Here is a 24,930-nt window from a genome sequence, read left to right as displayed (position 1 = left end):
TGTGGCCTATATTCTTTGGCCTGCATTATTTTCTTCCGCAGACTTAGAGCTTAGTTATATTAAAATGCTTGTGTAGTTAATTTAAGCCCATCCTCTGGAGTGATCCAGATTGCTTTACAGAACTGACCCGGCCTTAACCAACTTACTTACCACTTTTGCAATTACTTATGCACTTTTGAAAACTCTGTCTTATATTCTATTATTTTTATTTTATTATATTATAATAGCATTGGGAAGAGAACAGGTTCCATTTAATAAAACTAGCAACAAATCCTAGGTTCTAAAATATCTCCGATAATTTAGTGCTTAAAGTGTCTTATCAGCTTCTCAGAGTTCTCTCCAGAGTTGCATGTCTGATCCTTATAATTCTGATTGTTCTAACTTGCCACCAAAAGGCAGAGGTGTATCTAGGGAAAATAGCGCCTAGGGCAAGCACTGAAATTGTGCCCCCTGCCCAAACATCTGACACCCATCTTTCAGATAACTTTGCCATAATATCAGCTGAAAAGTACAAGTCAAGCTCGTTAATCTTTTAATATTTCAAAAACTATTTAGCAGTGGACGTAGCCAGACCAAAAAATGCTGGAAAACTACAAATTTCAATATGCTGGGGCTCATGAAATACCCAAATACTATGTGAAGGTGTACTTGGAAAACTAAACAGAAGTGCCTGTCTAATTCTCTACTATGCATTGTAGCATCACTATTACATAAGTTTTAAAAATAAATCGAGAATTTGACTTTTCCCAGATACTCTGAAAATAATTAAAGGATATGCATGCAGAGTAAACTATGTCACTGCTTGGAATATATTCTAGTATTTCAGAAAGACAGTTAAAATGAGAGAAAGAGAGCAAAAAACTCCCAGTGAGCCTTAATACTAAGGATTTCACACTGATTCAAAGACAAACTCACCATTAATAGCCATATTATTAAGACATCACATTTAACTCACTTATCACAAGAAGCAAAATAAGAGCAAATAAATACAATCCTAGCTCATAAGCTTCAGCTCATTATTCACAAGCCCTGATTCTCTGTACATAGTGCCAATATGAATATGTGTACAGTGACTTATATTATATTAATTTTTAAAATTTTTTTTACCTGTAGCCCCTTTGGGGGGGTTCCTAAAGGCTGGGGGGGTCTGCAAAGGTCCCCTCCTCACTGGTCTCTGAGGCCTCACAGGGACCATTTGAGCATGTGCAGTGGTCATTTTAAAAAAATGTATTTTTTAAAATGGCTGCTGAAAACAAAATGGCCACCACGCATGCTCAAATGGCCTATGCAAGGCCTGGCATGGCCTAGGGCCTCACAGAGGCCATTTGAGCATGCACGGTGGCCATTTTATTTTTGGTGGCCATTTTTTAATTAAAAAAAGAAAAGAAATGGCGCCCCCTTCAAGTGGCACCCGGGGCATGTGCCCTGCCTGCCCTACCCTAGATACACCCCTGCCAAAAGGAGAAAAGGGTGGGGTGATAAGTGTGCATCTTTAGGGAAGAAATTAGATAGCTTGCATATCACTTAACCCAGAGGCTCTCAAACACTGATCCCCAGATGATGTTGGACTACAATTCCCATCACCACCAGCCAAGGCCATTGTGGCTGATGGGAGATGTAGCAACATCTGGGGACCCACTTTTGAGAACCTGGGTTATTCATGGTCGTTGTGGCTCAGGGATTATGGGAGTTGTAATCCAAAAGCATCTGCAGACCCCTGGGTTAACGTTTAAGGTTCTGGATGACTAGAACTGGGGCATCTGAAGGACCCTATGAACCTGCCCAGTTACTGAGATAATCTAGAGAGGCCCAACTCTAGAGAGCCAGCGTAGCATAGTGGTTAGAGTGCTGGACTAGGACCGGGGAGACCCGAGTTCAATCCCCATTCCGCCATGAAACTAGCTGGGTGACTCTGGGCCAGTCACTTCTCTCTCAGCCTAACCTCTTCACAGAGTTGTTGTGAAAGAGAAACTCAAGTATGTAGTACACCGCTCTGGGCTCCTCGGAGGAAGAGCGGGATATAAATGTAATAACAACAACAACAACAACAACTCTGGGTACTCCTACCTTCTGTGATAATGAGAAACAGAAACAGGCTCTCTGCAATAGAGGCACACAGCTGTGGAATGCATGCCCTCTCTATCCGGTGCCAGATTTGCTAAATTTTGGTGCCAGGGAAAATACTACTGTATTTACCTGAATCCAAGACTAGGTTTTTGCCAGGTTCCCCCTCCCCTCACCAGCCTCTTAAATCACCGCCACAGCCCGTAATATGATCTTTTTTGGCCCATTCGGGCCTCTGTAATTGCGTACGGTGGCCATTTTGCCTGCTACCGCGCATGCACAAATGGCCTCTGCAAGGCCTGGCACTTTGAATTGGACCCGGAAGCAAATAGGTAACCAGTGCAGCAACCGCAGGAGAGGTGTAACACTATCATATCTTCTAGCGCCCATAAGCAGGCAGTCCGCCACATTCTGGACCAACTGAAGCTTCTGGGACGTCTTCAAAGGCAACCCCAGTTACAGCCCATTACAGTAATCCAGACGAGAGATGACGAGGGCATGAGTTACTGTTGCATGCCTTCATTTCTTGCTTTTGAGCTTCCCAGAGGCATCTGGTGGGCCACTGTGGGAAACAGGATGCTGGATTAGATGGGCCTGATCCCGCAGGGCTGTTCTTATGTTAGAGTTGACATTCTCTGGATTTCAACTCTCTCCCTAGGATCTCTAGAAGTTAAACTTGGATTTTTGTGTGGCTTCATCTTGGCTTTAGTACAAGTGATCCAGCAAGGTTCTTTTCATGTTCATATGTTCTAACAGTGACAAATCATTCAAGGACGAGAGTGGAATTCAACCTTTGAAAGCTAGTCTTTAATAGGTTTCACATTTTCTCAAGATTTCTCTTCAGCTCTGCTAATACCTGAAGTTTAAATTTGCAAATGAGTGGGCCTTGGACTGCTCCAGTGGCACAATCCTTCTAAGCTCTCTGGGACTTACCCCTACCAGTACACCCTGGAAGGATCAAGTTGCAAGTAAATGTTCCATATGATTTTATTTAGCATTCATTACTTTGCAGGAAAGGTCATGTGTTAGTACTGAGACTCTTGAGAGCAACACTGTGTTATTTATGTTGAGCTAATAATGAAAAGACCCCCTTTACCAAATAATCCTGCTTAAAGGGAAATCATTGCCAAGCACTTTAAACGTATGTTGAACAGCATTGGGAGATGCTGAGTATATCAAATATTCTGCCTACCACATATTGTAAAAAGTGATGCTTCATAAGAGCTTTACATTGAGTTTGAAGGCAGATGATACAGCCACTGAATTCTTCTCGCTCTCACATAACACTAGAACCAGGGATTATCCCATGAAATTGATTGCCAGGAAATCTAGGACCAACAAACGGAAGTACTTTTTCACACAACGCATAATCAATTCGAGGAATTCTCTGCCACAAGATGTGATGACAGCCAACAACCTGGATGGCTTGAAGAAGGGTTTGGATAACTTCATGGAGGAGAGGTCTATCATTGACTACTAGTTGGAGGGCTATAGGCCACCTCCAGCCTCAAAGGCAGGATGCCTCTGAGTACCAGTTGCAGGGGAGTAACAGCAGGAGAGAGGGCATGCCCTCAACTCCTGCCTGTGGCTTCCGGTGGCATCTGGTGGGCCACTGTGTGAAACAGGATGCTGGACTAGATGGGCCTTGGGCCTGATCCAACAGGGCTGTTATTATGTTCTTATGTACTTTGCTGAAGCTAAGCAGGTCTAGACCTGCTCAGTGCCTGGATGGGTGACCAGTTAGAAACTCTAGATGGAAAAGAGGTGGGGTATAGATGTATGTTTGTCACATTTCCTTTAGTGAGACAGGGAATAGGAAGTCCAACAGAGGTGTTGAATCTTTAGCACCAGCACAATTTTATTGAAGCTTTGTGCAATGTGAGGCTACAGTTACGCTGCAGCTTAAGTTCACATTCACCCCACTCATACACACAGTTAACGAATTAGTTAGAGCTGTGATTTGGGTGGCTAGCCCAAGCCATATTCATAGTAGTTCATCAGACAGGCCCACAAATGTTGGTCACTGGTACCATCTCAAGGGAAGAATGCTCATATTGATATCTGGCAACATCCAGCCCTCTAGAGATGGAAAATAGGGGTTTCACTTACAGCTTGCTATGTGTTATCACCCCTTCTTCATCCCTACCCCTAAAGGGAAACTGGAGAGCTCCCTGCAAGATAGGGAAACCTATTGCTCAGTCGCCTGTTTACAATCTTGCAGGACACGCTCCGGACTTTAAAGGCTCTTGTGCAACAGCGCCCATGCAGGCTCCTGTTGTGTCCCTGCAGCCCTTCGGACACTTTCTTAGTTGGGGTGTCAGCCAGGGACTGGCCCACTTTACTCAGTAAGCTTAGCAGTTGGAGGTGTGGGGTGTTGAATGTGGGTCTCCCCATCTAAGTCCAAGCTTCTAGCTACTACACAACACTGGTGTGTGTGTGTCTGTGTGTGTGTCTGGTTTTTTTTTTAGTCCTGAAGGTAAAGATAGTCTTGAAGGTGCGTCAGCAATGCTAGGCTAAACCCCAGAAGCCAGAGGGGGCTGAGACTCCCAGCCGTACTCCCATGCAGGACTCCTTTGCAGTAGGCTTCTGTGCCCTTGCCCTGCCATTTGCCTCCTGGTCTTCTGGTAGCTGGTCTTGTGGCAGCAAGCAGGACTTGTCCCCTCTACCTCCACCCGGGTTGCATTTGAATAGGAGACTGCATGTGAGCACTTTGAGATATTCCCCTTAGGGGATGGGCCGCTCTGGGAAGCCTGCTTGCATGCAGAGGGTTCCAAGGTCCCTCCCTGGCAGCATCTCTAAGATAGGGTTGAGAGAGACTCCTGCCTGCCACTTTGGAGAGGCCGCTGCCAGTCTGTGTAGACAATACTGAGTGAGATGGACCAAGGGTCTGACTCGGTATAAGGCAGCTCCCTATGTTCCTAAATGTGCTTATGCAAATTGGCTTAATTTTCATAATCTATATAAGTAGAAGAATTCTGCTTTTAATGGTGCAAAACTCTCTTTTTAAAAAGTGCATGATAAACTTAGGCGTATTGTATGAGGAGCTAAGAGCCCTATGTAAGAAGGTATGGTTCTTTCTTCCACATAAACTCCAATGGCAGCAGTCGGTATCCCTTACTATTCATGTGTGAGGCTAGGCAATAGCAGAAGATAACTGGAGCCCAGGTAAACTGAACTCTAGATAGAGTTCATAAACAGTGAAAAGTTCACCTGACGTGTCTAAAGTTAATAGGAGCTTATAGGAAAACTTAACCTCCTGTCACCTCTGACTCTGTGATTAACTTTTAGCAGGAGATTATGGAGTGGTGCTCACGCAAAACCATTTACCCTTGGATAACCTCCCTTTCAGATTGCTACTCCTGGATCTGTCTTTTCCCCAGAGGTAGACTGGAGGCCATGTGTGGGAAAACTTGGCGCATCTCTAAGGCCGTGGGAGGGGAGCTATTCTGAACTGTAAAGTGCCAGCGAGGGCTCTGATGTCTCTGTGTGACTTAAAAGTTGAAAGATGGAGGACTAAAAGGGTTAAATCAGCTGGGCACGGCTTTCTCGGAGTAAGAACTAAAGCAAATTTGCTGGAAGCTTTGCTGCTGTATGAAGAAGAATTGGCTGTTGCATATTGAGGAAGGGTTAAAGTTAGTTAAACATGGCACAAAGACAAATACCTTGTTTTGTGTGGTTATTTAATGAAAAGACCATCATATTGAACAAGCCATCCTGCAAGGATGGCTGATGAAAATTAATTGGGGAGGGGATGCAAAGCTGCTCCATCTCAAATGAGAGATGCCCAACCATTTCTTCCTTGAAGTTAAAGTGAAGCACACCTCTGAATAGACCAGAAGCAGAAAAAGTAGCTCTTCTGAAAGGGGACATCTCATTGCCACTCCTAAGTTTCCCTTTCAGGTGTTGTCCAGAAACTTCAAAGCAGATGTACAAGTACTTGCACATTTGCTTATTGCTGGGGTTTCAGGTAACATTTACATGCACAGCAACAATAAGTATAGTTCCTTACCACTACCATCACCACTAGTACTATAAATGTTTAAATGCCACTTTTCAACCAAAGTTCTCAAAGCAGTTTACATAGATAGATAAGAGTAGATAGTTCCCTGCCGCAAAACAGCTCACAATGTTTGTTTTTTTTAAGTAAGGTGAACACCAGCAACAACCACTGGAGGGATGCTGTGAAAGAAGAGGGACAGTTGCTTTCCCCTTGCAAAATGTAAGAAAATCACCACTTTAAAAGGTGCCTCTTTGCTCAGTTAGTGGGGTCACCAATGCAAGAAGCACGTGGTGGTTCCTTTTTGTGTGAAAAAGAGCAGCCACTGGCATTTGTCCCTTTGCTGTGGCAAACAGAACTATGTCTAGCTCAAGGACTATTAACCATGGTTCTTCATTTTGGCGGCCTGACTTGAGAGCTTTGTGTTTTGCTCCCAAATCCTTGTCTTGCTGAAAAGGGTCAGCATTTTGCTTTTAGAGCGTACACACATCCTTAGGAACATAGGAAAGTGCCATATAGTGAGCAGCAGGGGTGTAGCTATAATTGAGTGGATGGGTTCAAAGAACCCAAGGCCCCCAGCTCCTGAGGGCCCCCCAGCTCCACCCCTCCCTATTTTCTTCATTTATCTCCCTCACTCCGAGGGGCTGCCAGGGAGAGAGGCAAATACACACACACCCCACTCCCCTAGCTATGCCCCTGATACTGAGACCCTTGGTCCATCTAGCTCAATATTGTCTACACAGACCAGCAGCGGCTTCTCCAAGGTTGCAGGCAGGAGTCTCTCTCAGCCCTACCTTGGAGATGCTGCCAGGGAGGGAACTTGGAACCTTCTGCATCCCAGAGCGGCCTTGTCCCCTAAGGGGAAGATCTTCCAGTGCTCACACTTCTAGTCTCCCATCCAAATGCAACCCACGGCAGCCCCTGCTTAGCTAAGGGGACAAGTCATGTTTGCTACCACAAGACCAGCTCTCCAGCCTCCTGATCACTCTCTCTCTCTCACCCATCCCTTTTGTTCCCGTGTGTGCAGATGTTCAGAAGCAGCTCTCCATGGTTCAGCATGGCATAGGAGGGTTCAGTGTCTTCATAGGGCTGAAAGGCTCCAAGGAAGAGTTGGGACTGGAAGCCAAGAACTACTTCCTCTACCAGGACAACCAGCTCGATGAAGTGTAAGGAATAGCTTTGCTACTGTCGCTGAGACTAGATTCTCTAGATGGCTTTAGGGACTTCAGCAATGATGCACCAGATCCTTGCAGCCTGTTGGAGCTATCCACAGATATCCACCAAGCTCTCTTTTGTAAAGTGACCCCAAATAAGATGAAACTCAGGGACACTTCAAAATGTCATTGGTGTCCTGATCAAGGATGGATGGGGGAAGGCCTTCATGTCACACAACTACCATATGATGGTCGACAACATTGGGACCAGGGCATCCTGAAGCCAGCTATGGGAATTCAACCCAGTCTGGTGCTTTAGTTTCTCCCTCTTTCTTAGGTTCAGAACATGTTAGGAACATAGGAAGCTGCCTTACAATGTCAGGCCCTTGATCCATCTATCTCAGTATTGTTTGCCCTGACTAGCGTCAGCTTCTCCAAGGTTTCAGGCAGGAGCCTCTCCCAGCCCTACCTGGAGATGCTGCCAGGGAGTGAACCTGGGACCTTCTGCATGCAAGCAGATGCTCTACCACTGAGCTACGGCCCCCATCTACTACGGAGAATATCTTACAGCAGACAGGGCATACAGACAGTCACCTATCCAAATTCAAACCCTGCTTAGCAAAGGGGACCATTCATGCTCGCTACCACAATTCTCCACCCACAGATGATGTTGAGTTGCCATTGCCAGCAGTGGCAGTATGCTTGCTCCTTAGCTGACCCGTTGGATGATTGGCAGCAGCCAGGTTGCCAAGATGAGTTCACACAGACCCCTAAGGAGGGAGTGGAGAAGGTTGGTGCAGCTTGTAGCTGAGAAAAGAGAAAGAGTGTAAGGTTTGGGGATGGGGCCATAGCTCAGTGGAAGGGCATCTGCTTTGCACGCAAAAGGTCCCAGTTTCAGTCCCTGGAGGCATCTCAAGGTAGGGCCAAGAGAGACTCCTGCCTGGAACCTTGAAGAGCCGCAGCCAGTTAGAGTAGACAATACTGAACTAGATGGACCAATGATCTGACACAGTATCAAGCAGCTTCCTATGTTCCTCCTATAGCCATTATACAATCCTTGATTTGGGGATGGGGCTGTTGCACAGGGGCAGAGCATCTGCTTTGCACGCAGAAGGCCCCAGGTTCAGCCCTTGGCAGCATCTCCAGGTAGGGCTGGGAGAGGCTCCTGCCTGAAACATTGGAGAGCCGCTGCTAGTCAGGGATTCTCAACGTTGGGTCTCCAGATGTTATTGGACTTCAGCTCCCATAATCCCCAACCAAAGGCCACTGGAGAATCCCTGGGGTAGACATTAGGGAGCTAGCTGGATCAATGGTCTGACTCAATATAAAGCCGTTCCCTATGTAACCTACCAGCAGCGCCCTTCGTAGTCCTAACAGATATAAAGCAAAGGTTTCTGCCTGCAAATAAATAGTGCTTCAATGCATATTGGACAGTTGTCAGTAGGTGTCACTCATGTTCATTTGCGCCGCATGTGCTAGGGCCCTGAGCTCCATTTCGACATCTCCCGAACTGTACAAAAATGCATGAACATCGGCTTAGCATGGAGGAGGGCTCGGTGGTTGCACCAAACTCCGCCATGCCTGGTTCACACGGACCCCAACCAGGGGCATCTCCTTGATGCTTGTTCCTGATGTAGATACTAACCCGATATGCTTTCACTAAAGTTACTTTCTTTTCAACACTGACTTTATAATGGATTTTAAGAAATGTCAATACATGATTTAGTCTGCAGTCCTGTGTGCACGTACTTGGGAGTCAACCTCCCTAAACTCACTGGGACATACCTGCATAGAATTGGGCTATAAAGCAATGGTGAGCCACTTTAGCACCATGAATTGTGTTTTTGCAGCCCTGATGACACACACAACAACAAAAATGGTTTACGTCATTAATAAAATAGCTATGGGAGTTTAGGAGAGTGTGTGTGTACACATCTTGTCCGGAAAGCTGAAGGAGGTACATCACTGCCCATGGTGTGTATATTAATTCTGCTATGGTTTCTTCTCAGTTTTGTAGTGCTTAAACACCCTGTTTGGTCAAAAAGACCAGAATGTGGGGGAAGATGGACAAAGGAATATTATATATAGGAATAACCCAGCTCTCTCAAAATATTGCATTGATTCAGACATCACATAGAACTACTACTATGAATATTTATATACTGCTCTTCAACCAAAGTTCTCAAAGCGATTTATGTTGGAGATGGAGTTCCAGTGCATCAACCTTTTGCACCGACTATCCTAATGACCACTAGGGGCATTGGAGTAGAGGTAGTTAGTGAGGGTCTCCGTACTACTGTCCCTGCTTGCCTCTACTTTATGACCCCTGCCTTGACTCCTCAGGTACTTCCTATAGTGAGTCAGTCTTCTTCATTTCCTCCTAGAGAGAAGATGGAAACCTCTCTCTCTCTCTCCCTACCTATTTATTATGTAGCTGATAGACAGGATAGGTCTTTCCTATCCCAAATATATGTCACTAATAAACCTTTTTAAATAGCTGCAACAACTAAACTCTGTAACTGGAGTGGTAGCTTCTTTGGTGCTTTGCTAAATAATCACAAACTCCAGCAATTTACATAGAAAAATACATAATACATAAATAAGATGGCCCCCTGTCCCCAGAGTTCACAATCTAAAACAAAAAACCACAAGGCAGATAATAGCAACTTTATAACTGGAAGAATGCTGGGCTGGGGCTGGATAGGGCTGGTTGCTCTCCCTGTGCTAAATATAAGATAATCACCACTTTAAAAGGTGTCTCTTCTCAGTTAGCAGAGGTTTTATTTCAGGGGTTTATTTAGAACTAAGGTCCATTTCATCTAAATGTGTTTAGTTTATATAGTTGAACCCGCATCAGTCAACAAACTGTGGTTTATTTCAGGCACTTGAAATTGACTTGTCTGTCTTAGGCACAATGTTGCTTGATGTCTGAACCTCTATTGTGGTTTCATTTTTGTTTATTTCAGTAGCTCCACCCTTGCAGGGCTTTCTCATAGAGGGAGACAAACCTAGATCAGGGGAGGCAAGAGGAAGCGGGTAGTATTCCAACAAATCATGAAATGGCAAAATAAACCAAGATTTGATGGTCATCTGTGGCACCAGTCTAGGTTTATTAAAAGAAACTTGACTAAAATAAACCATGGTTCCGTGTGATGTCTGAACTTATGTATCTCTAGCCTAAGTTTGAAAATAATAACTCAGGGAAATGAGGCTTCAGAAAAACTTTATGAATCAAAGCTCATGGGAAGTCCTATTTCTTGATAGGTTCATTTCTTACCTTAATTCTTCAAGAGAAACAGCAGCGAAGAATATTCCGTTAGTGTACATAGCATCTCCATCGGCCAAGGACCCGCTGTGGGAGAAGAGATACCCAGGTAAGAGAGCTGACTGTATTCCAAACGCACTTTTTAAAAAAGGGGACAGGGAATGTGGAGGAGAGCTAGCGTCCATAGGATCTTACTGCAAGTGCAGAACCATCTGAAGGAGGTCTGAACCCTCTATCCATAAGAGACTGTAAAATGCCCTTTTGTGGTGGGTCCACATGAATGAATGCTTCATATCTCACCATTCCAGGGAAGTCAACTCTCATCATCTTGGCCATTGCAAGATATGAATGGTTTGAGGAATGGAAGGACAAAAAGGTCACAAAGAGGGGAGCAGATTACGAGGACCTTAAAAATAGTTTTGTGGAAAATTTGATGGAAACCACTTTGAAATTCTATCCTCAAATAAAAGATAAGGTAAGATCTTTTCATGTGCAAATGATGCTTTCATTTCTCTATAGCTGAAAGGGGGCTCCCAATATAGGGGGCACTATTACCCCTAGGGGTAATTGAAGGAGCCCTCCTGCCTCCCACACTGCACCCACGCTATTTGTACCCCAGCTGGGGATCACCAGCTTGAAGCCGACGCATCCTCAGCAAGGTGTCCATTGCAGAAGGGGAGGGAGGAGGGTGAAGACCCTCCTCCTCTGCTCCCAATTGGCTGGCTACATGCTGAAGCTCAACATACCCCTCCCCTCAGCCTGTCTGAGAGGCCTCAGAAAATACAAGTAAACTTTACTTTAATTGTAATTTTAACAAGTACAATTTTAATTGTACAAGTACGATTTTCATGAGTACCTTCATCTAGATATAAGCCAGGGACTGGAGTAGCCTGTCTCAGAACTGTAATATTTGAATTTGTGTGCATATATATACAGACTCTCTCTCTCTCCCCCTCTGTTTGGGGTACCCGAGATGAAAATTTGCAATAAAAGGCATATACTTTTTTAAAGGTTGGGAAACCCTGCTAGAGAATTTCTTCCAATTTAGTGGCTTGGAAATGATTCCCATAGAGGTTTGAGCTCCGTATACTTTAAGGGAGCAGTTCTCAAACTTGGGTCCCCAGATGTTGTTGGACTACAATTCCAACCATCCCTAGCCACAGTGGCCTTCAGCCTGGATGTCACCCAGTATGTATGTATCTCTCTCTCTCTCTCTCTGCTGAAAAAATGCCAATAAATAACAAATTCTGCTCTGCCCTTCTTGCGGCATTTCTTGCCTACAGGAGAAACTGTTCACTTGCACTGAAACCTAGAAGGCCTCCCCTTCTTCTGATTTTCCTCCCCACCTTCTCCATTCATGAAGAGTTGTTAAGTCCTGTTCACACGTTATGTTCAGTGCATGTACAATCCATGTATGCTGCATGCGTGTACAATTGTCCACACATTACATCCAACACATGTACAGTGGTACATACTTCCCATCTGTCCCCTGCATTTGAGGTGGCCTGTATCCAGGTTCACCTTTAAAATGGACGTGTGTACAGTCATTCGTACAGAAACCACTTCCCTGTGTACAGATACCTGCTTGCACATACTGTACAACGTAATATCTGAATAGGTCTATATGTAGCCCCGATTCTGTTGACCAGACTCTTGTGATTCTCTCTTCCCACCCTGTCTCCCTCTCAAAGATTGAACACGTTTCTGCGGGGACTCCTCTTACCAACCAGCACTACATTGGTTCTCCACGAGGAGAGATGTACGGGGCATCACACAGCATCTCTCGCCTGCAGGCTGAAGTTACAGCCACCATCAGACCTCAGACCCCAGTCCCAAATCTCTACCTGACAGGTATGCTGCTCACTCACCCATCCCAGTGTGCCACTCTTCTGACCATCAGGCTTATTTTAAGCTTTAGCCTGCCCCATGCCATGGGCACTCAATGGATAACTAGGACAAATGAATAATTGGACTATACTGATCCAGCAACATTTGCTAACAGGGTCACACAGGAAGCTGCCTTGCTGAGTCAGACCCTTGGCCCATCTAGTTCAGGATTGTCTGCATAGACTGGCAGCATCTCTCCAGGGATTCAGCCAGGAGTCTCTCCCAGACCTACCTGGAGATGCTGCCCCCGAAGGCAACTGGGACCTTCTACATGCAAGGCAGATGCTCTGCCACTGAGCCATAGCCCCATCTCCCAAACAGTGTTCCCTGTAACAGGGATACCCAGATGTTGTTGACTACAATTCCCAGAATCCTCGGCCAAAGGCCATTGCAGCTGGGAATTCTGAGAGCTGTAGTCAATAACATCTGGAAATCCCTGTTACAGGGAACACTGCCACCAAAGGTACTCTTTACAAGTGGAAAATATATGCTCTAAGAAGAGTAGAGGCTTTTCTTTATGGACATGGAACAACCCAGTAGCAAAATACTGCATTTGTAGTATTGTTGTAATAGTAATATTGTTGTAGTATTGTCTGCGTTTTTGTTACTAAGCTGTCCGTGATTGTCCTCTAGTGCTTTCCTCCATGCATTTATATTTCATATGGGATGGGCAGATGGAAAACTTGAGAGAGACATGACTTGCGACAGTTTGGGTCAAGTCGTCTAAAAAGAGTTAGAGGCTAGGGACTCTCTCCTAAAAGCAAGAGGTTGATAAAGAGTCAACTACATATACTGAATGCAGCCACATTTTAACAAAATCTAGGTAGTGGCTTGTGGCGGCGGCAGGGGGTTAATTAAGGAAAAGCTCTCTCTCTCTCTCTCTCTCCAATGACAGTTCCATTTTAGCAAACAGAATCAACCAACTAATGGATATCCCCCTATCCCAAACATCTCTTGAGTATATATTTTGTTGTTGTTATAAAGTGTCATGGGTATGGATTTTTCTCTCTAAAATCAGGTCATCAGGAATATGTGAAGAATAGGTAGCAGTGTTCCCTCTAAGGTGTGTGCATGTGAAAAAACTCACATGGTTTTTTTAATGTCCGCTCAGTTAATTTTAGATCCCGCTCAGGTTGAATCAGGAAGGCCCCGTTCTGAATGCACATGTGCACACACTGCCTTGATACTGCCACCCAGAACAAAACTCATTCCGCAAACAGATGAAAAAAATTAGAAGGAACACTGGTAGGTAGTCCCTGCTAACTATGCAAAGAGGCACCTTTTTAAACAACAAAAAATATTTATATACCTCTTTTCAACAAAAGTTTCCAAAGTGGTTTACATAGAGAAATAATAAATAAATAAGATGGATCCCTGTCCCCAAAGGGTTCACAATCTTAAAAAAAAAAACCATAAGATCGACACCAACAACTGTCACTGGAGGTACTGTGCTGGGGGTGGATAGGGCCAGTTACTCTCCCCCTGCTATAGAAAGAGAATCACCATGTTAAAAAGGTGCCTCTTTGCCCAGTTAGCAGGGTGGTGATTCTCTTATATTTAGCAGGGGGAGAGCAACTGGTCCTATCCATCCCCAGCACAGCATCCCTCCAGTGGTTGTAGTAGCTGGTGTCTACTTTATGTTTCTTTTTTAAAAACATTGTGAGCTCTTTAGGGATGGAGCCGCTCTGGGAAGAGGATCTAGGTTCCAAGTTCCCTCCCTGGCAGCATCTCCAAGATACTAGGGCAGAGAGAGATTCCTGCCTGCAACCTTGGAGAAGCTGCTGCCAGTCTGTGCAGACAGTACTGAGCTAGATAGACCAATGGTCTGACTCAGTATATGGCAGCTTCCTATGTTCCTAACCTCGTTCAACCTGCATTCCCACAGCTGTGGGAGTCAGCTACTCGCTGCAGAGGTCCTCCTCACCTAATCCACATCTTCTTTGTTCCCCAGGTCAGGATGTTTTCTTGGGTGGCTTTCCAGGAGCCCTCCACGGAGCCCTCATCTGTGCTTCTGCTGTCCTACAGCGCAACCTCTACATCGACCTCCAGTGGTTAAAGCGAAAAGTCAAAGCAAACAACGCCAAAAAGAGAAACTGAGCTTCTTCCACCATCCACCTGGTGAAAGCTTCTCATCCTTCCTCTCCTGTGTAGACAATCTGAAAGCCATTTGCCTCCTTGGTTCTGCATCTGACCTGCAGAGGGATGCTCACTGGTACCCAAACTGACCACAGTGCCCTTTGGTCTGCAATTGTGGACTGCCTGCCATTAGGCGCCTGCTTCAAATAATGTGCAGACACCGTCCAGCAATTGTGCTAGATTTGTCTGGACGTAAAATTGAGACTCCAGCACAGGGGGTTTTGGAGGGGAGGAGTTTGACTAACCCCAACTATAACAGAGCAGTAAAGGCTGAGCACATTAAAGAGTAGCTTGAGACAGTTGTTTAAGATCCAGAAGCACAGTGGGGTCATTCACATAACCAAATGGGAGTGGGGTGGGCTGGGGGGGGAGGCAGGAGAGACTACCTGCCTTCCCCCAGACGGCAAGAGCCCAATCACTGCTCCACCACCCGTGTGTCCACATGAGTGGTTAGGAGGCGAGGCCAGGCAAGCTGCAATGGTGGAGGGGGAGGGGGAGGAAGCCAGGCCACCAGATACCCCACAATGCATTGGGAAGACTGCATGCTGCCTGGCCACTCCTTTCCCCTGCCTCTATGATCAAGATGGCTGCCAGGAGCAGCTGCCGGCAGCTCAGTAACACACAGGACCAGCAAGTGAGGCAGGAGGCAGATGTGTGTCCTCCTACCTCAGGGCTACCCGGTTGTGGGGGAGAGCGGCGGGATCAGGAGTGATCCCACCGCTTCACACAACAAGCCCTACCTGGTAGGGCTGATTGTGTGAACAGCCTTACAGTGTCCGAAATAAGGAGGCTTAGCCAAGGTGAGCACTCTCATGGACTGGACATGTATGTCCACATGTGCTACAGTCTGTGTCTGTTAGTGTGTGCAGGGATGGCCTGTGGTATTGTGGCAGCCAAGATGGGGGCCAAGAGGGGGCCAGCTCCTTTTCAAAACCAACCTTTGCACATTTTGAAAGCGGTGGCAGGGAGGAGGGAAGGCTGCCTCGACTCTCTTTGTGCTTCTTGGCTCTTTGGGAAGCAGGAGGAGAGGTGTTCCTTGCGAAGCTTTCATGGCTCAGATCAATACCCAAGAGCTACTCTGAAGGCAGCAACAAGGGGCATCTTGCTACCTGGATTGCACTCCAGTGACTTGCTGCCTGAAGCAACCTCCTCACTAAGCCTCATAAAAGGGTTGCCGCTGGGTGTGTGCAGTCTCAAGCAACAAAGGGCCTGAAATTAGGAACATAGGAAGCTGCCATATACCAAGTCAGACCCTTGGTCCATCTAGCTCAGTATTGTCTGCACAGACTAGCAGCAGCTTCTCCAAGGTTACAGATAGGAATCTCTCTCAGCCCTATCTTGGAGAGGCTGCCAGGGAGGGAACTTGGAACCTTCTGCATCCCAGAGCGGCCCTGTCCCCTAAGGGGAATATCTTGCAGTGCTCGCACATGTAGTCTCCCATTCAAATGCAAACCAGGGTGGACCCTGCTTAGCAAAGGGGTAACAAGTCATGCTTGTTACCACAAGACCAGCAGACCAAGCTTCAGACAGAGCTGAATCTTTGGCCCACAGCTCTATTCCGGAGTTTTAACACTTCCTCTCCCCTCCTTTTTTTTTTTAAAGCTGATATTTAAAGGTGATGGGTGGGATTTATGTGTGCCCTTCTGCTTCCCAAAAGACTCTTATATACTCAGAATTGCACAAAAAATAAAACTCAAGCTAAAGACGTTGATCTGCTTATGCATTTGAGGAAGCATGAGAACGACTATTGTCTCTTTGTCACGGTGGTATGTAAGCTTGTGCGCAAACTTTTGCAGAACAGCTGTTCAAGAAAATTGCCGTTTTGCTCACAGTTCTTTAGATCCAACTCCAAATCTGTTACCATTAGGATCTGCAGGAACCTTCTGGGCTGCAGTGAGCCACTTAAGGCTTCATAATAAAGGGAAACGAGCCCTATGGGGTTCCTCGGTGCTTCTGTCTCTAGTCCCTTGGTCCTTCCTGACTTGGCTAGGCGATATAACTGCTTCCAGACCAATGCTTGTTATGGTAGGTCTAGACTATCAGGGGCCAATGTTCTCCTTTGGATGGCTGCCTCAGAGAGATTTCTTCTTCCTTTTCTTTTTTTAAAAAACATTTTATATCCTCCAAGGAGCCCAGAGCAGTGTACTACGTACTTAAGTTTCTCCCCACAACAACCCTGTGAAGTAGGTTAGGTTGAGAGAGGAGTGACTGACCCAGAGTCACCCAGCAAGCATCATGGCTGAATGAGGATTTGAACTCAGGTCTCCCCGGTCCTAGTCCAGTACTCTAACCACTACAACACGCTGGCTCCCTTGACTCTGGCTTGTTAAAGGCTTTGTTTGCAACACCTTCTTGATGCGTTGAACTTCTTCCAGCTCCTGGCAAGACCTGGCCCCATCCTGCAGCTACTTGGTCCAGATCTGTTTTGGTCGACTACCTTCCCCTGCTGACCGCCACGCTGCCTATCACTATACTTAGCTCAATTTCTTATTGAAGTAAAGTAACTCAACACAAACCAGACTGATTTAAGTGTCTCTATTGCAACGGCTTAGCTAAATTGGTTTAAAATAGCATAGTTAAGCTGGGTACAGAAGTATTTACATATGGCCTGAGTCAATGAAATTCCTTAAGAGAGAGTGCTTCTCCCCAGAACTCCTGAATGGTGGACTCCAACAAGTTTTATCCCTTGACAAACAACAACAACAACAACTTCTGCTATCCCTCAATTCAAAGGCTAAACAAGAAGCACCCGTTGCGGGAGACTTCAGGATCAACTGGAATGGATTTGAACTGAATTGTTAATGGTAGCTGGAATAAGGCCTTTTAAAGGTTCTACAGGGCACATTCCAGTTTAGCCGCTCAACAGCAGCAAAAGGCAAATAGCATTCAAAACGCAAAGAGCAGGGGGAGCAGTCTTGCGAAAACTAACAAGCCGAAAAAGCAGCAACTTCTTTATGCCAGATACACAGCATCATAGCACTATATCACAGCGATTAAATTCGAAACAAGGCATCAGAAATGTGAACGGCACCCTGCTGTCCGCTTAGGGACTGCAGTGTCACAACACAGGAAGTGTGGGAGCACACTTCCGAGATCCGCCATTACCCCATTGCAGGGTGTAATCTAGAAAGTGCCCAGGAGTTTATAAATGGGCTCATGGGCTGAAGGCACATGAAACAGCATCCTTGCTGAAATTAAGCAACTCTGGGTCTTGTCTGTGGTTGTATGGAAGAGCTCTCAGAAACCCTATGGGGAGTGCCCTCAGTTTTGTTGAAGGGCAAGATATAAAATGTATGCAATAAGTAAATCCAAAGACTCTAACATTGGGGAAGAGGCGTGGAAACCAACTTTGAGTGGATGCCCATAAAATTGCCTCCCAATATTGGTAAGGAGATGAAGATGAAAAACTTTCATCTGTGGCAGGTGTCATAACTGTTTTGAAGCCTAGTATGTCCACAGTGGGGAAATGCTTGACTAACAAGCAGAAGGTTGCCGGTTCAAATCCCCACTGGTACTGTATCAGCAGCACTATAGGAAGGTGTTGAAAGGTATCATCTCATACTGCCCGGGAGGGAGGCAATGGTAAACCCCTCCTGTATTCTACCAAAAGACAACCACGGGGCTCTGTGGGCACCGGGAGTCGAAATTGACTTGATGGCACACTTTACTTTATGACACACACTCCCAGGGAATTACAGCAGCTGTAAAAGAAAGGCAGCCTGCTATTTCTTTGCACTTTGCCTCCTCTTATTCCAAGATCATGTACTGCTATTGCCACTTCTTTTAAAAGTCAAAATGAGGAATGGGTCCTAGTAGGCTCTTACCTCAAAGCTTAGCTATTCAATCTCACAGACGGTGACCTAAGAACTTCATCTTGACATAACTTCTGTTTGCAGCTGGATAGCGTATTTTCCCTCGCACCTTTCCCCAAAGGTTCTGTCAAACACTATACAACGTGGCTTGCTTGTTTCTGGTTTTGTTCTTTTGGTGGCTACCCAGACATTCAGAATGGTTTACAACTCCTAGAAGCAGCAGATGGAGGGGTGGGCTTAGAATGGGTTCTGTTCCCCAAAACCCACAAGCCCTCAAAACGAGGACTTTCCAAACGACCAGAGAGCTAGTATAGTGGTTGGACAGTTGGACTGGGGAGGCCCGGGTTCAAATCCCTTTTCAGCCATGGAACTCACTGGGCCAGTCACCCACACTCACCTCTCACCCTAACCTACCTCACAGACAGTGTTCCCTCTAAGGCGTGCACATGTGTGTGCATTTTTTAAATGCCCGCTCAGTTAATTGTAGATCCCGCTCAGGAAGGTCCCACTCTGAATGCACGGGTGCACACACACTGCCTTGATACTGCCTCCCAGGACAAAACTCATTCTGCACACAGATTGGGGGGGACGGGACATGAGAGAGAACACTGCTCACAGGGTTGTTGTGAGGATTTTAAAAAGCGTGTACACCACTCACTAGGCTCCTTGGAGGAAGAGTGGGATGTAAGCAAAATAAACAGGCAAGACACACTAGTTGTGCCCTTGAGGCAACACACGACCAGGCAGCAGCCTGCACGTGGTCAGGGGAAAGGGGTGGCTGGGATGGGTTGGAAGGAAGAGGGTTTGCTGTGTAAACAAGGGCTGCTACATGTGAAAGAAATGAGTGAAGGGAGGAAGCCCAGGTAGGGACGAGAGAGGACGTGGCGGGATACCACCTGCCAGGATGTGGTATATAAGGATTGCTGAGCCAGTGATGAGGCTGCTGTTGTAACCAGACTTTGTGGGAAGCAAACAAAGGCTGAAGGAAGGCAAGTGGCTTTGGGAGGGAAAGGCTGCGAGTGCTGGAACCTCCTCAGTCCTGGCTCTTAGACTAGGCTAGGCTTGAAGCCAAAACAGTAAAGGCCTGCAGAGAGGCTTTGCATTACGACGACGACAACTATTTATATACCTCTTTGCAACAAAAGTTCCCAAAGTGCTTTACACAGATCTATATTTATTTATTTCTTACATTTCTATCCCGCTCTTCCTCCGAGGAGCTCAGAGCGGTGTACATGGTTATTTTTTATCCTCGCAACTACCCTGTGAGGTAGGTTAGGCTGAGAGATACAGGACTGGCCCAGAGTCACCCAGTGAGTTTCATGGTTGAATGGGGATTCGAACTTGGGTCTTCCCAGTCCTAGTCCAACACTCTAACCACTACACTATCTCTTTATTTATAAATAAATAAAATGGCTCCCTGTCCCCAAAGGGCTCACAATCTAAAAAAGAAACATAAGATAAACACCAGCAGCAGCCACTGGAGGGATGCTGTGCTGGGGATGGATTCGGCCAGTTGCTCTCCCCCTGCTCAATAAAGAGCATCGCCACTTTTAAACGGTGCCTCTTTGCTCAGGGTAAAAACAACACTCATATTTCAGAGCAGGATAAAGTGGGAAACTTCAGAGCCTTTGCACTTCGGCTGAGAGAGGATGGCAGGGGTGTGACAGTTAAGTGATACTGGGGGGCACCAAAGCTTCACACTGACCTGCAATCGCTTCAGTTTTCTGAGGTGGAAAACTGAGAGACTGATGGACGGAAGCCAGGTGTGCATTGCAGCTCACAATAGACACAAGCATCCACTGGAGAGGGTTCGCCTAGTCATGAGAGAGAGAGAGAGAGAAAGTCAAACTGGTACTCAAGGATAATTATGGCGGAGGGGAGTTGTTTCAATCAAATGTTTGCTTATATTTCAAACCGCAAAGAAAATTCAAAACCAAACACATACATTTATGAACAAGGAAGAAAAAGCTTCCTTAATATTCTGAATAAGTATAGCCTAAGCTGCAGGCATCAAGAATCAAATCACGTTGCCCTATTTCTAATAAAGGGAGTGGTTTCTTTGTAAATATTACTGCTCGAGACAAGTTTACCAAGTGGTAAATGTTTTACTTTAAAACTTTGACCGTTCATAATAATTTAATTAATAGGATTAGCTGCTGTTACTGATGAGGTCAACTCTGGAAGAATCAAAACATTATTCTGACGGGTGATATGCTGTTTCAACAGTTATCTTCCTGGGGTGGGGTGGGGTGGCAGTGGGGCGGTACACCAGGCTTGAAGTCTTAACTAGATAACATGAGGTGAAAAGGTTTAGTTAAAGGATGTTATATCAAAACATATAAGGCATATCACATGCTTTAAAAAAAATTCCTGGATTCTGTTTCGCTTTGCATGTTTTTAGCCAGTTATGGCCTGACCTGAAGTAGGTTGAGCTCTGAATGCATCACTTCCTGTATAGACTTTGTCCAAGCCATGACTGGGTGAGGTGCGAGTGGGAAATTCCTGTCAGTACCTAATCTTCCTTTCCACAGCATAGTGTTTTATAACCTTGCTTCATTTCAGTTCACTTCCTTTTCTGTCCCATCATTTCCCAGCAAGATAAACTGTGGGAAATCTTTGCAGTGACATCCTGCTGCTTCTAAGTTTGAAGGCTTCAACTGCGTTTCTGGATTTAGAGAAAAACGTAGGTTTTGCAAACACTGCAGGCCTGGCAGCCCTCCACCTCAATAGAGGTAGTTGGGTATCTTCCTTTTCTCCTAGCAAGAAGGAAATGATGACAGAGGTCCCTTCAGAGGGGCTCATAAAACAGGCTGATGTCCCCACTACTCATGTTGACCAATGGATGAGGGAGCTTTTATATTTATTTATTTTATTTTACATATTTTTATACCGCATGAAACTTACGTCTCTGGGTGGTTTACAAGAAGATAGAAACATTAAAACATTAGTTAAAAACAAAAACAAGAAATTTAAAACATTAGTTAAAAACAAAAACAAGAAAACAAAAACAAGAAATTTAAAAACTTCAAAACAATATTCTAAAACAACATTAAAAACAATCAAAACAGTATCAGTTAAAAGCCTGGGTGAACAGATGTGTCTTTAAAGACTTTTTTAAAATTGTCAGAGATGGGGAGGCTCTTAGGGAGTGCATTCCAAAGCCTCGGAGCAGCAATGGAAAAGACCTGTCCCTGAGTAGCCACCAGACGAGCCGGTGACCTCTCCAGCTGATCTCAGTGGGCGGTGGGGTTCATAACGAAGAAGATGTTCTCTTAAATACCCAGGGCCCAAGCTGTTTAGGGCTTTATAGGTTACAAGTGAATTTTGGCCCGTTGAATAACGGGCGCTAGTAACGGCGCTCCTGGACCCCCGCCGCCATTCCCCCTCCCTCCGCCGTTCCCCCCCTACCTTTAAGGGCCAAATCGGCCCAGGCATTTGCCCCCGCCAGGCCGGGGAGACGGAGACCGGGGGCGGAGCGGAGGCCATGTAACCTTAAAAAAAAATTTACTCCCGCGGCCGCCGACGACGACCACCCACCCTCCCTCCCAGCTGCCGAGTCCCCCTTACCCTGGCCGACTGCTGTCGGCCGAAGACAGCCCTTAATTTAAGAGGCCGAGAGGAGCTCGCAAGCAGAGCTCCTCTCTGTGCAAAGCCTCTTGCCGAACTGCCGCTTTGGGCGCAAGGGATGCAAGCGCCCAAAGCGGCAGTTCGGCAAGAGGCTTTGCACAGAGAGGAGCTCTGCTTGCGAGCTCCTCTCGGCCTCTTAAATTAAGGGCTGTCTTCGGCCGACAGCAGTCGGCCAGGGTAAGGGGGACTCGGCAGCTGGGAGGGAGGGTGGGCGGTCGGCGGCCGCGGGAGTAAATTTTTTGTTAAGGTTACATGGCCTCCGCTCCGCCCCCGGCCTCCATCTATTTTGGCCGAGGCGGCGGCTCTGCCGCCGCCTTAGTCACTTTCCCGCCGCCTCCTCTCCAGCTTCTTCGGGGCAGCCGCTTCTGGCCGCCCAAGATGGCTGCCGGGTGCCGGCGAGCGTGTCTCCCTTGCCCTGTTCTGCGCCTGCGCTTTGCGCAGGCGCAGAACAGGCCAGGGAGGCACGAACACACGCCTTGGTGTCCGTCCACGGACGGACACCAAGGCTTTTATTAGAGAGGATAACTAACACCTTGTATTTTGCCGGGAAACATATCGGCAGCCAGTGTAACTCCTTCAATACAGGAGTAATATGGTCTCTCCTAGATGACCCAGAGACCAGCCTGGCTGCCACATTCTGAACCAACTGTAGTTTCCGGACTACATACAAGGGCAGCCCCACATAGAGCACATTGCAGTAATCCAGTCTGGAGGTTACCAGCAGATGCACCACTGTTTTGAGGTCATCTATCTCAAGAAACGGACGCAGCTGGCAGAAGCTGGCAGAAGCTGATAGAAGGCACCTCTGGCCACGGCCTCAACCTGGGACACCAGGGAGAGACTTGGATCCAGAAGCACCCCCAGACTGCATACCTGTTCCTTCTGGGGAAGTGTCACCCCATCCAGAACAGGCAGATCAAAATTGTCTCCCAAGTTTCGACCCCACACAATGTGTACCTCCGTCTTATCTGGATTCAGTCTCAGTTTTAGGTGGAAGCAGGTAAGGAAGAACATAAGAACAGCTCTGCTGGATCAGGCCCAAGGCCTATCTAGCCCAGCATCCTTTTTCACACAGTGCCCCACAAGATGCCTCTTGGAGAAGCCCACATACCGGTGGAGATTTGAACTAAAAGCCTCTTGCATTCTAGGCAAGCTGTTTCCCTGCTGCGCCACCAAAGCTGATCAGGGAGGCAGTGGGGGAGAAAAAATAACGAGGCAGCAGAAGGGAGGGAGAGAGGAATAGTCAGCTTTCTCTCACGGACCCAGGAACATTTGTCTTCCCCCCGCCATATTCAATTATAGCTAGACCCCTGGTAGGGACACTACAAGAGGCCCACAGTGGTTTTTCCAAGTAGTTTTCGCCACTTCAGTTAAGTCCCAGCTGTGGCAACAGCAGACTCATCCCTGTAAAGAAAAGTCTTCTCTGCTCATGTAGGAGTCTAAAATCCTGGAGGATTTTACCACCCTGTTTGCACACCATGTCTGTGTACTGGTCAAAGACCGCAATAAAGTTTATCTATCTCTCACACCATGTTTGCACCATTTTTTGCACGTGGCAAAAGTGCACTTATGCAACAGTGTACGTGTTACGTTGCAACCAACACATAGCATTGCGCAGTATGTCAGCCAATCACGCCCACCCAGGTAACCAGCGCAGACCTCCAGTTTAACAAGCCAGTCATAAGAACATAGGAAGCTGTAGGATCTCTGGTCTACAAAGATTGCGTGAGTGAAGGGCACTGAACTCTGTCCTTGCTGCATATCTCCCTATATAAAATAATCTAGAATCAGATTAAATGAGAGTGGCACACAAAGACAGATACACTAATAACTTTCTGAAGAAGAGGAGTGAGCAAATCCAAAGCACATGAGCAGGATTGCTTCTGGCCTTTGACACCACCAAGCATTTCCACTTGTGACTTATCTCAGTTTTTAAAATATAAGAGTCAAATGGACTCCACACATAACATCACATTGGCTTATACCAAGTCAGACCCTCGGTTTATCTAGAACTGACTGGCAGCAGCTTTCTAGCATTTCAGGAAGAGACTGGATCTGGGACATCTAAATTAAAACATTTTTTATCTTTCAGCTTTGCATAGTTTCAGAGCAGCTGGCAATATTAAAAGCAGCAGTACAAAATACACCAAAACAACAAAGACACAAGCAATCTCAATGGAGCTGGTCCACAAAAATACCAAGAGGAAAAACCCACAGAAGTTTGAGAAAAGGACCAGAGCAAGTCAAGCTACTGCCATAAAAGTCTGCCTAAATGAGAATGTCTTCACCAAATGTCCAAAGGCGGCACAGTGCTCTGCTAATTGTTGCAAGGGCAAAAATGGTGCAGATGCAGTTGCCCAACAGTAGGGCCGTGGAAAATAATGGCTGTACGGCAGAGTTGCCCAACATGTTTGCACAATTTTCTGCACGTGGCAAAAGCACACTTATGCAACAGTGTACGTGTTACGTTGCAACCAACACATAACATTGTGCAGTATGTCAGCCAATAACACCCATCTGGGTAACCAGAGCAGACCTCCGCAAGCCAGTCATAAGAACATAGGAAGCTGCCTTATACCAAGTCAGAGCATTGGTCCATCTAGCTCAGTATCGTTCACACTGACTGGTGGCAGCAGCAGATCTCCAGGATTTCAGAGAGGCGTCTTCCCCAGCCCTAGCTGTCCAGGGACTGAACTTGGACTTTCCACATGCAAAGCAGATGTTTTGCCACTGAGCTATGGCTCATAGGAAGCTGCCTTATCCTGGGCCAAACTTCTAGCCTCCCTAGGTTAGCATGATCTACACTGACTGGCAGCAGCTGTCCAGGATTTCAAAGAGGGATCTTTCCGAGCCCTAGAGATACAGGAATTGAACTTGGGAGTGGGACCTTCTGCATGCAGAGCAGGTGCTTAACTCTTGAGCTATGGCATAGGAACATAGGAAGCTGCCATCTACTGAGTCAGACCATTGGTCTATTGAGCTCAGTAT

At 46.3% G+C, this 24,930-nt stretch overlaps 2 protein-coding genes across 2 annotated transcripts in view; one reads left to right on the top strand and one right to left on the bottom strand.

The window, feature by feature from the left end:
• The window catches only part of RETSAT (retinol saturase), a 38,163-nt gene extending 21,928 nt beyond the window's left edge, over positions 1–16,235 (top strand). The window contains exons 7-11 of the mRNA XM_053269752.1: positions 7,089–7,227; positions 10,480–10,589; positions 10,789–10,955; positions 12,172–12,331; positions 14,319–16,235. Of these exons, the coding sequence (XP_053125727.1) occupies positions 7,089–7,227; positions 10,480–10,589; positions 10,789–10,955; positions 12,172–12,331; positions 14,319–14,464 (722 nt within the window). The 3' untranslated portion in view covers positions 14,465–16,235. The remainder of the gene's footprint in view (positions 1–7,088; positions 7,228–10,479; positions 10,590–10,788; positions 10,956–12,171; positions 12,332–14,318) is intronic.
• Positions 1–24,930, bottom strand: part of ELMOD3 (ELMO domain containing 3) — a 76,520-nt gene that overhangs the window by 39,987 nt on the left and 11,603 nt on the right. Inside the window, exons 3-4 of the mRNA XM_053269757.1 lie at positions 20,021–20,129; positions 10,493–10,567 (exon numbers count right to left, since the gene is read on the bottom strand). The gene's annotated coding sequence lies outside the window, so the exon portion shown is untranslated. The remainder of the gene's footprint in view (positions 1–10,492; positions 10,568–20,020; positions 20,130–24,930) is intronic.

Source organism: Hemicordylus capensis, chromosome 8 (assembly GCF_027244095.1).
Source record: "Hemicordylus capensis ecotype Gifberg chromosome 8, rHemCap1.1.pri, whole genome shotgun sequence".
Lineage (NCBI taxonomy): Eukaryota > Metazoa > Chordata > Lepidosauria > Squamata > Cordylidae > Hemicordylus > Hemicordylus capensis.
This window is presented reverse-complemented; position numbering and strand designations above follow the sequence as displayed.